Below are 12,222 nucleotides of genomic sequence, written 5' to 3' on the forward strand. Positions count from 1 at the left end.
TAAGAGCTGGGGGGAGGAGACGCAGCAGCACACTGAGCTTCCCAGTGAATGGCTGCACAGCAGGAGCATGTCAGGACAAGTCTGATCATTGGAGGAGAGTACACTGAGTTCCCAGCAAGCTAGAGAACTTACCATGGTGTGCTCTCCTGCTTAGTGTGGTCAGTTTTGAATTGAAAAGCAAGGGGACTAGCAGGAACACCAGGGATTTCACATAAAGAAAGCAATACAAAGAGAACAGGATATTTTCTCATACAAGTACATGGTACAGCAGGCACATATCAGGAATATGAAGTGTTGGAGTAACAAACGCTTTAAACTGGCCATACGTTATATGATTTCCTTGTTCAGTTTACTTTAGATTTACCTTAAACTATGTTGTACAAGGGCCTGTCTGATTGCATACAAATTCAAAGTGTTTAGGTTTGACTTCATATTATATGGTTTTGGTAAATCTAAAGGAAAATTGTATGAGAGAATTGCATAATGTATGGCCAGCCACACCACAGAATGAATGGAAAAAAAAAACAAATACATTTCTCTATCCACACAATCAAGGAATCCTCTCTATTGCAACATTGTATTCTGACAGTGGGACTCTCCACTGTGAGAATACACTGATCAGCGAGCTGCTTGCTGGTAGAATGAGGATAATATTCCGACAAGCCTATCCAACAAAAGACAATCTACGATCTGACATCTGTCAAACAGGCACAGCCATATATAGATCGAAATATGTCTGGTTCTGCTAAATCAGCTGAATTTCGATCCTTCTATGGTCAGATTTAGTGATTGGAAAAGGTGGCCCTATTAGAGGATTTCCAATCTATTCTTTTTCTGGTGACAACTGTAAGTACTGGTTCACACTGCTGCGCTGCGAATTTGTTCCGTTTTTTTGTCCTGTGTGAGGTGCGATTTTACAGCGAATTTACAGCTATTTTAACGCGATTTTACCGCAAATTTCAGGAGTTGGTCATAGCTGCGATTGATGTTCTAGCCAATGGAATCATAATGGAAAAAGAAAAAAGGTGTCCGATGTGTCCGATCGGAGCGTGTTGTCAGAAATTCCGACCGTGTGTGGGCTCCATCGGACATTTTCCATCGGATTTTCCGACACACAAAGTTGGAGAGCAGGAGATAAAATTTTCTGACAACAAAATCCGTTGTCGGAAATTCCGATCGTGTGTACACAAATCCGACGGACAAAGTGCCACGCATGCTCAGAATAAATAAAGAGATGAAAGCTATTGGCCACTGCCCCGTTTATAGTCCCGACGTACGTGTTTTACGTCACCACGTTCAGAACGATCGGATTTTCCGACAATTTTGTGTGACCGTGTGTAGACAAAACAAGTTTGAGCCAACATCCGTCGGAAAAAATCCTAGGATTTTGTTGTCGGAATGTCCGAACAAAGTCCGACCGTGTGTACGCCCTATTAGTCCGTAGGGTTCAATATTGAGTTGGCCTAACCTTTGCAGCTATAACAGCTTCAACTCTTCTGGGAAGGCTGTCCACAAGGTTTAGGAGTGTGTCTATTGTAATGTTTGACCATTCTTCCAGAAGTGTATTTGTGTGGTCAGGCACTGATGTGGACAAGAAGGCCTGGCTCGCAGTCTCCGCTCTAATTCATCCCAAAGATGTTCTATCGGGTTGAGGTCAGGACTCTGTGCAGGCCAGTCAAGTTCCTCCACCCCAAACTCACTCATCCATGTCTTTATGCACCTTGCTTTGTGCTCTGGTCCAAATAATTTGGTGTACGAGGGATTATGGTGTGGGGTTGTTTTTCAGGGGTTGGGCTTTGCCCCTTGGTTCCAGTGAAGGGCACTCTTAGGCCTCATGCACACGTTTTTGAACCTTTTTACAGCAGCTTTTTTTGGCTTCAGACGTTTTGTTCTACAGCCAATAAACTCCCCATCATGTTATCCTATGTGTCCATGCACCCATAGGCTGTTATGAGCAGTTTTTGGCTGGGGTGTTTTTTGGCTTTAAAAAAACCCCCAAAACTAGTGGGTTCTGAAAGGAGTTTTCCAGCTGATAAATGCAGATAAATGCTCAAAAACGCGGCTCACCAGTGTTTTTTAACATTTTTTAATCCATTAAAACTCACTGCAAAGCTGCTGGCGTTTTTATAACATTATTTTAACGTCCAGTGTGCATGAGGCCTAAAGTGTCAGCATACCAAGACATTTTGGACAATTTCATGCTTCCAAATTTGTTGGAACAGTTTGGGGATGGTCCTTGACTGCGCACCAGTGCACAAAGCAAGGAATTTCGAATAGAATAAATTCTAATAGATTAGAATAGAAAAGAAAATAATAGAATAGAATAATAATAAAAAAAACAATAAAATAGAATTGAATAGAAGAAAATAGAATATAGCCGTCTTCTAAAATGCCAATTAGAATTTTCCGAATTCGGTCAAATTGAATTCAATTCAATCGAATTTGGAAAATTTTCATCGAATTTGAAAACGAATAAAGGAAACGAAGCAAAACAAATTCCCAAAATGAATTTAACGAATTTAACTAAACAAAATTATTTAAATAACGAATCGAAATGAAATTAAACACATTTTTTCATTCTGCACATGTCTACTTTATGTGCATTATGACAGCTTCCTTATGTTTTTAATGGTGTACAAAACTTGTTTCAGATTTGATGTTGTCACACAAACACGCAAAACAGGCAGTGTGATTCACACAAAGAGTTTTGGTGGAAAGTGCCGGAAAGTCTACAGTGGTGATAACAGAGAATATTTCAGGCTAAGTGAGAATGTCCTCACTTACACATTTAAGGTAAGTCCATTGGGAAGTAATCATTTTTAGCAAAGTAAAAACCCTTAATACTACATTTCCCCCCAGAAAAACATGCAAAAAAGTTTTTTACCCCCCACACACCTTAAGATGGGTATTTTAGACTTAAAACTTACATAAAATCCTAAGATATTAAATATTTTCTGAAAGCAGAGAACGTGTAAAATAAAAACATGGCAGTTGCATATTTTTATGTGGCATTAAAAGTCAGGGTTCTCTCAGGGTCCAGAAGAGAAGTCTGCCCTGATGAGGTCACCACAGGAGGATCAATGGGGATCAGCGGGTGCAGGCAGATCTGCATAGCTGGATTATCAGTTCCCCCGCAGCCAGAAATGGCGCCAGCAATAGTGATGTAACATTCTTTTGCTTCCGCTGTGTTATGAGATACCTAGCTAACAGGTGAGAAGCCTCACTTTCGCATTCACTGCATGTACTGCTAGTAATACAGATATAGCGCCCACCAGTTTGGGTGAGTGCTACAATAGTGAGTTTAGTGTTAAAATAGGCTAAATTTCCCAGAATCTCACTCTGCAGTGTAATCTGGTGGGGGTCTGATTTCTGGGGAGGTTTAATAGTGTAGAAGAGGGTGTGACCCCCTGCACTCTGCTTGAACAGTTTCCTTTGTTTTCTGGGGGCTGGCCTAGAAGACAGAAGGAATATGAGTGTGAGTGACAGGTAGCTTTTGGAAGACGTCTCTGGACCAATGGTTAATTTGTTGGGACAGGGGCGGGACCTCTATTTAAGGCCTGGTCACATGCTTCCCGGGGTTCTTGTTCTGCATGGGAAGTGAGAGGGGCCTGGTGGAGGATGTAGAAACCAGGAGGCTTCCGTGTGTGCTCTTCCCCCTCGGGGGGAGAGGGATCTGTGGCCTGGTGTGGATATGGATGGGTGGAGAAGAGACCCAGGAGTCAGGATACAGACACTGATATAGCACTGACGCTCTTTCCAGTGAAAGGAGAGGAAAAGCCAAGCTATGCGGATGGAGAGGAACTGAAATACTTTCTTCCAAATCGCTGCCAATACTGACAACCAGGAATGGGTGAGGATTTTCCGTGTGCAACATGGATCATTACTCAGAAACACAAGTGAGTGTAACCCAAAGGGAAACAGTACCTAGGAGAGACTTTACAGCAGGGGTTTCAAACTGGCGGCCCTCCAGCTGTTGCGAAACTACAAGTCCCATCATGCCTCTGCCTGTGGGAGTCATGCTTGTAACTGTCAGCCTTGCAATGCCTCATGGGACTTGTACTTTCGCAACAGCTGGGGGGCCGCCAGTTTGAGACCCCTGCTTTACAGGGATCGGTGTGTGGGTTCAGGGTAATGGAGCTGGGCCTTAGAGAACTGATACCCTTGGGGAATCCAGAAGTCACCTTCTGAATGTTATTCGAGGAATCATTCAAGAAGTTATAATCATAGGTGCTGCAAAAGTCAGGAAGTGGGGGTAAAGAGGAAGAAGGAAACATGCATCGCACAAGGGAATATTATTCAAGATGGAGGTCTACTACTCGGGGCATATATAATCTGAGAATAATATTGTATTGCATATCATCCAACCCTGCTGAGAGTTATTCAGAGTGACTCTTCAGTATAATGCTGCATTATTCAGAGTGACCTTTCAGCATGATGCTGCATTTCATATGGAAACCACAATAAACTCGTATATAGTTTACTTTCATTTGACTGTCTGCATATTCTATATTGTTGAGGGGTAGGGGGATGGCAAAAGCTCCAGGGCAGAACGAACTAACAGCCGCTCCCACGGGAGTAGGGCGCTTCCCAGAGAATGTCAGAGTTTCCTGGATTTCAAAGAGGGCAAATTGTTGGTGCCCACTTAACTGGTGCCTCTGACTGAAGTTGCCAATTTATTTGTGGTGTCGTAAGGTACAGTAGCAAAGGTCATGGCGGCATATACAGTTTCCTCGAAAATGTCTTCTGATAAGCATAAGCACGGTCGACATGGTCAACTGACCGAAAGAGACAAAAGGACATCGCGCAGGATTGTGAAAGGGACTTTTACATGAAGAGTGGTAACAGATTCCATTATCCACCATCCAAGACTTACAATGTATATGTCAATTTTCAGGAGAATTCAGGCAGTCTTGGATGCCAAAGGCAGGCCAACCAGGGTCATATCTACCACGAGGCAAACAAGGCATTTGCCATTGGGCGGCATTTTTCTGCCCCCAGGCAGAAGCGACATTTTGAGCAGTGGTGTCGCTATGTGGGTGAGAGGGGTGCTGACCCAGAGGGGTGACAACGGGCCACCCATGGACTGACTGTTCGATGACGGGAGAAAAGCGGAAGCAGGAGGCGACAGTGGCTACAGCCTCCAATCCCAAAAATAGCTCACTTGGCAGAGCAGGTCGGAGTCCCAGGCTGTGATCGTTCCTAGGCAGCCTTGCTACACACGGCTGGTAAAAAGGAGCCAACAGGCTGCGGGAAGGTGAGAGTCCAGTGTAGTTTTTTTAGGGGGGGATGGGACAACCTCCTGGGGTAGTATGGGGGGATAGGGGAGCCCCCTCTCTTACTAACCCCCTCCCACCCCCTTCTCTCTCTCTGAGCCCCCTCTTTCTCTCTCATCCCCCTCTCCCCCACCTCTTCCCCCCTCTCTTTCTCTCTCTCAACCCCCTCCCTCTCTCCCCCTCTCTCCCCCACCTCTTTTCCCTCTCCCTCTCACCCCCGCTCTTCCTCTCTCTCTCACCCCTCCTCTCTCTCAACCCTCCCTCTCTCTCTCACCCACCCTCTCCCTTCCCCCCACCTCTTTCCTTCTCTCTCTCTCACCCCCTCTCTCACCCCCACCTCTTTCCCCATCTCTATCTCTCTCAACCCTCCCTCTCTCTCACCCCCCTCTCTAACGCCCCACCTCTTCCCCCATCTCTCTCTCTCAACCCTCCCTCTCTCTCTCACTCCCCCCTCTTTCTCTCTCTGTCAACCCTCCCCCTCTCTCTCACCTTCCTCTCTCTTTTTCCCCCCACCGCTTCTCTCTCACCCCCCTCTCTCCCCCACGTTTTACCCCCTCTCTCTCTCACCCCCCTCTCCCCACACCTCTTTCCCCCTCCCTCTCTCTCTTACCCCCTCTTTTTTTGACCCGCCCTTTCTCTCTCACCCCCTCTCTCTCTTTCTCACCCTCCTATCTCTCTCTCACCCCACCTTTGAAGAGATGGAGCTCTAATAAGCCGAGGTGGAGCCTAAAGAGGAAGGTGTGGAGTTAAAAAATGAAGGGGTGGATCTTAAACAGGAAGTGGTGGGGGCACGATTTTAGTCTTGCCTAGACTGGGTCCAACTCCATATTAGGTAACGATTTAGTTCTTTTACCATACTTGTTTCCATAATTTTGTCCAACCCCTGTATTTGACCATAAAGAAACACTAAATGGATGAGAAAATGGAGGTGGTGGTGGTGGGGGGGTTAGGTTTTAAATTCATTTACATAGACATTTATTATTTAGGGTATGTTTATCAGAGTCAGAGCTAATTACATCAGAACAAATCAAAGATATACCTACTACTTACTACTACTTATACCTACTTAATGAAAGGTAGCAACAAAAAACAAAAGGAATGTAAAATGATCAAAGATCATAACATACTAAGATTTAAAAAAAAGCAGCCTTAATATGAAATGCTAATAATACAATTGTGAGTGAAACATATTTATTCACATATAAATATGATTGCTAATCCACATAGATGGACTCACAAAAGTCTAACTAACAAATTAGGTGATCCATAAACAATTGCTGAAAGTTACACCAAGAACTCAGGACACATGACTGAAAGTATGATAGAACCTTCACCCTACAAATATAAAAAATAATCCATAGTCAATAAATACTTAAAAAGTGACTTATAATGGAAAATAAAGCTAATGACTGTTCTTAAAAAAATTCCCTCCCCCATCCTCCTACCTATCCTACATACCCTGCATAAATAAGATCTTTGTACTTATCTTTTTTAAACTGGCCTGGTCATGTGATCACAAATGGACCAAATAAAATAAATTCATTGTTAGAGTTAAAGTATTACTAAACCCAGGAGCCTGCATTCACTATATCTGGTCTCCCACAGTACACAGAACATGGAAATACTATTATTTTAGTAAATATAAACTGCTTAATACCTTTTCTCATCAGCAGTATATAGCAGTCTTGTGACTTCTATCAGTGTCTGGCTAAGCACTACTTAAAGAGGAACTGCAGTCTGCTCTCATAATTTGTAATAAAAACATCTTTGCCATTCTATAGCTTCCCTCCAACCACTTTGCATATTATTTTATATATACTGTGATTCTGTGCTTTCCAAATATGCTGCAGAAATCTCCCTTTACTGAGTCTGGCTGTAGACATTTTAACTGTGGGCAGCTGAAGCTGCTGCCTGTTCACTTCCTGGATTTACACAGACACACACAGGAACACCGCCAGCTCTGCAGCCCTGCAGCTCTCATTGGCCCTCTAATGACTTATCCCCCCTTCCTTCCTGACAAACTCTCACGAGAGTAAGAGAGAGAGCTGTGCATGATGTCATAAGCCTAGGTTTTTTACCATACAGGAAACAGGAAGTGGGATGTATAAGGTATTTACTGGCAGAAAAAAATGTTTTACTATCCAAAGTTAAAACAAATTAGGGCAGAAGATTTAATAAATGGAAAGTTGAAAAAGTTCCTCTTTAAAGCTTGTAGGAGGAGTTTTCATTCTCTCCTGATTGTCCTATGAGGCTGCATGACCCCTGACTTTCTGCCTGGACAGTGCTGTGCTGATCACATGCACCCTCCAAAAAAAAAAAAACTCTAGCAATACACACCAAACTGAGCATGTGCAGAGTGCCTCCAGGGACTCTGTTCTATCAGCAGATGGGTTGGGGACAGTAAAAGAAGGGGAGGATCAGAGCAATACACACCAAACTGAGCATGTGCAGAGTGCCTCCAGGGGCTCTGTTCTATCAGCAGATGGATTGGGGACAGTAAAAGAAGGGGAGGATCAGAGAAGACAGGATCAAACAGCCTTTTTACACAATACAGAGGACTAACCCCTTCGGTTCCACAGTGAGTATAATAAGCATGCTTTACTGCATATACAGACTGATTTTACTGTTGTGGGTTTAGTAACACTTTAAACAAAAATAAACATTCAGTTTAAGCTGTTTTAGGCCTCATGCACACTTGAGCTTAAAGGGGTTGTAAACCCTCGTGTTTTTTCACCTTAATGCATCCTATGCATTAAGGTGAAAACACTTCTGTCACTGACCATCCCCCCAGCCCCCCCCCCCCCCCCGTTTTAATCACCTGAGCCCGTTCGTTCCCAAGGCAGAGACACGCTCTTCCCCTCTGCCCGTTGTCTTGGCCCTTGATTGGATAGATTGATAGCAGCACAGCCATTGGCTCCCGCTGCTGTCAATCAAATCCAAGCCGTGTTTAACACTTGAACATTTCAGTAGCCCTTATAAATTAATATTCTAGCCAATGAAATAAATGAACGCCTAAGGATGGGTTCACATATGAGTCGTATGCGGCTCACAGCAGGGGTCCGCTGTGTCCTCGTTCACCGTTTCGGACCTGAAACGGACCAAAAGACGCGCAGCGTTTGTGTGTAAAACGCACCGGACCCACTGCAGAGATATGTGAACCAGCTTCATAGAGAGCCGCTCAAAATTTCCTACTATTGCGAATTGGATGCGGGGATCCCGCATCCAATACGCAATGGTGTGAATCCAGCCTAAGCGCATCACATGCCTAAACGCATTTAAGAAAGCCCCAGTGTGCATGAAGCCTTAAGATAATTGGTCAAGTGCTCCTTTTTCATTATTTGTGTTTCACTTTGTATTTTGTAACTCTTCTTGTTGTTGATCTTTGACAGGTGGAAGCAAAAAATGATTTTTCTCATGACTTTTATGACAGCAGCTGGTCCTATGTAAAAACGACTGAGTCCCATACAACATCTAACTATGGATATAAAGCAGATCACTCATCTAGCTTTACCTATTCAAAAGAAAAGGTAACAAACCATAAATATGAACTGCTGTACATAGATGCATTTGATATCTTAATGTGGCTTTGTAAACAGTCCTCACCAAGTTATCCTACAAATACACAAGAGAGACAATATTTTTTTTCTATGTATCGAGATAAAGGTTCTAACTGTGTAAAACGTAAAAATTAAATAATAAATACATTTATGAGGACTATCCTAAATATTGCCCTGCCCCTCCCAGGGAGCATTTGCTTAGTTTCTATGCCATTTTACAAGTGGCTAGCCTAGCTGCTTACATCAGGGTAAATATGGCGGAAGGAATGTGTGTGTGTGTGTGTGTATGTTAGGGGGGTTAGAATATATCTGTTTTTTTCCACTTCATAACTACATGTTAGTATAGTACATTTCATAAAAACAAGAAAGGGTCCACTTTATTACGTAAAGTAGAACCAAAGGCATACATTTTTTTTTCAGCTTGGGTAGTGTAAGGGAGGGTTATAACCCCTGTCAGTTTTTTGCCATCTGAAGATCTGAAGGGAAGATTTTCCTTCACTTCCTGTACCATAGCTGAAACAGGAAGTGAGAGGAAATCCCTTGAGGGAATCCTTGGTTGTCTCCAGGGTCATCAAGACTCCATTGGAAGATTTCCCCTCCACTCTTGTGCTGGGGACAATCCAAAATGTACAATTTTCTTTTACTTTCACTTTTGGTGATTACAGTAAACATAACAAATAGGGAGGGAGAATTTCCCTAACGCACACAGACAGCATTAAAAACATTACAAGTGTTCTAATTCCTCTCCACTCTACCCAAAACTAGCAAAAAACCTTTAGGCCTTTCACACGGGCGATCCGATTTCTTCATGTGTTCAGTCATTTTTTCTGTTAAAAAATCAGATGAAAAATACTGAGCTCCTCCTGGCATGTGGCCTGGTATGGTTTAGGAGCAGAGAAGGATCTGGTATGGAATTTGGGGGGGACCCCACGCCATTTTTTAAATTTATTTTTAGTGCAATTTTTGTTTCACAATTTTTAATTTAAAGTAACCCTTGAAAGGCCCCCCACTACAAATGATAAATGCTTGTCTTAGCTATACTTCCTCGCTCCTGCAGGCTTCCTCCCAGCTGCATGATCAGTCCCATGGAGTCGCTTATGTTCCCCATCCCATCGATCGCAGGCAGTCTGGCTTCATCATGTACAATGCAGGACAAGTAGTCCATCGTTGTAAGTGAGGACACTGAGGGTCTGCTAACAACTCATAGTGCTGGAGAGAGGTTGCTTCTCCGCAGTCCAAGGACCACGGTTATGGAACGCTCTACCTACTCACATCCGCATGGAAGAAAACCATCAGGCCTTCAGGAAGAAACTCAAGACCTACCTCTTCTAAGAAGCTGGACAACACAGGAGAGATCTAGCGCCTTGATGCGATTCAGTTCGCATGTGCAGCGCTATACAAATCATTCATTCATTCATTCATTCTCTGTGCCCCTAGACAATCGGAACATTTAACCCTTTTAGTGCCGAGGGGGCCCTACTGCAAGGGTAGTTTTTTTCGCAGAGTTCAGCTTTAAAGTAGAACTATAGGCAAAATTGTTTTTTTTTTTTCATTTTGGATAGAGCAAGGGGGGAGTTTATAACCCATGTAAGGTTTATTTTTGCCATATTTGTCCCATTGGGGAGATTTACCTTCACTTCCTGTCCCATAGCTAAACAAACAGGAAGTGGGAAGAAACCCCTGCAAATCAAGGGAATCCTTTGGGGACCCCCAGGTCACCAGGACTAGTGTCTTTACTGGAACATTTTTACATTTCTAGGGCAACCCAACATTTTCACTTTCAATAATAATGGAAAACAGGACAAATGGGGAGGATGAATCTTCCCTACGGGGACACAGGCAGCGATAAAATCTGACAAGTGTTCTAACCCATCTCCACTCTATCCAAAACTAAAAAAAAAAAAAGTTTTGCCTTTAGTTATACTCATAAATATGTTTTGCTGAGATGGACTGATTGTCGTTGGGATGTGTTGCTATAGATATATATAGAGCAGAATAAACATCTGCAGCAGAGCCTCTCTGAAGGTCTGAAACACAGCCATAGTTCTACAATTCTTACTTCCATTGCAAAAACATCTACCCTTGGCAGCCAGTCACATAATCAAATGCCTAGGTCTTGACCGCTGCTAAAGGGAAGGGTCGCAAGTTCTCACTGACAGATTTTCCTCATAGAGGACCAAATGCCTGGACCATTGACCATGTGATCAGCTACTGTGAGATCCCCAATCTGACCAGAAGTCATTGGAACCCAAACCAATTTTGCATTGTGTCAGTTAATTTGACATTCATTCTATGCCTATCTTAATACGTTTGCATTGTTTTGTAAGAGCATATAAGGTTTTTATCAGGTACACTGTTTTAATTCACGGTATTTCCTGCTTATGCCATTAGTGGCTGCCATCATTGCTACAGGAGGTAGTAATGGAAAACATCAATAATGGCTAGGCCATGCAGACCATTGCTCCTATAGTTCCAAAATAAAATGCAAATTAACATTCTCTCTGCAGAAGCATCATACTAGGGGGGGGGGGGGGGGTTAATTTTCTACATTCTGCTGTGTTGAACTGTGAAATATAACAAGGTGGGCAATATAGTGAGGGGTGTTTTATATGGTGAATAATCCACTTTAACTCTTTTGTTGAGAAGCAAGGAGAATTCTACAATAAATTTTCTGCCAATATTTGTTATAATTTTATTCATGCTTATTCTCTACAGAGTTACCAGCTCCTGGTTATCAGGAATTCTGTAGAAGTTGCACAGTTCATCAATAACAATCCAGAATTTTTAACACTTGCTGAACCATTTTGGAAAGAACTTTTCAACCTCCCCTCAGTGTATGAATACAGCGCTTACAGAAAATTCATAGAAGATTATGGAACACATTTTATGCAGTCTGGATCTTTGGGAGGAGAATATGAATTTAGATTCTTCATGGAGACTGAAAAAATTAAACAAAATGGTAAAGTTTAATTTACATTACTATTCATAATAAAGTTAGTGAGGCCAGAATAAAGTTGGGCTACTTTATTACTGTTATGGGTCAGTAACTCAGAGCATATGAAGACAATAGCTTTGCAGGACAGTCAGGCAGGTAACATTTTTAGAAGGAGAGGTCAGCCATAATAGCATACATATTGCCCTTACTACATGTTTCCTTTAAAGCAGTGATCGCATTTTGGACCTCATGGACAACTAAAATCACAATTCTGAATCCCGTGGCTCTCTAACATGAATTTTACATGCCTTATACACACACTATTTAGTCTCTCTGTCCACCTCCCCCTGTATCTCACTGCTGCCTTATACACACAATGCTCCGTCTCTCTGCCCCCCACCCCCTGGATCCCACTGCTGCCTTATACACACAATGAAACAAAATAAATACAGTGCTG

General features: G+C 42.8%; 1 protein-coding gene across 1 annotated transcript in view; it reads left to right on the forward strand.

The window, feature by feature from the left end:
• Nucleotides 1–12,222, forward strand: part of C7 (complement C7) — a 101,549-nt gene that overhangs the window by 35,847 nt on the left and 53,480 nt on the right. The window contains exons 6-8 of the mRNA XM_073621727.1: nt 2,652–2,793; nt 8,663–8,800; nt 11,546–11,789. Of these exons, the coding sequence (XP_073477828.1) occupies nt 2,652–2,793; nt 8,663–8,800; nt 11,546–11,789 (524 nt within the window). The remainder of the gene's footprint in view (nt 1–2,651; nt 2,794–8,662; nt 8,801–11,545; nt 11,790–12,222) is intronic.

This window comes from Aquarana catesbeiana, linkage group LG01 (assembly GCF_042186555.1).
Source record: "Aquarana catesbeiana isolate 2022-GZ linkage group LG01, ASM4218655v1, whole genome shotgun sequence".
Taxonomy (NCBI): Eukaryota; Metazoa; Chordata; class Amphibia; order Anura; family Ranidae; genus Aquarana; species Aquarana catesbeiana.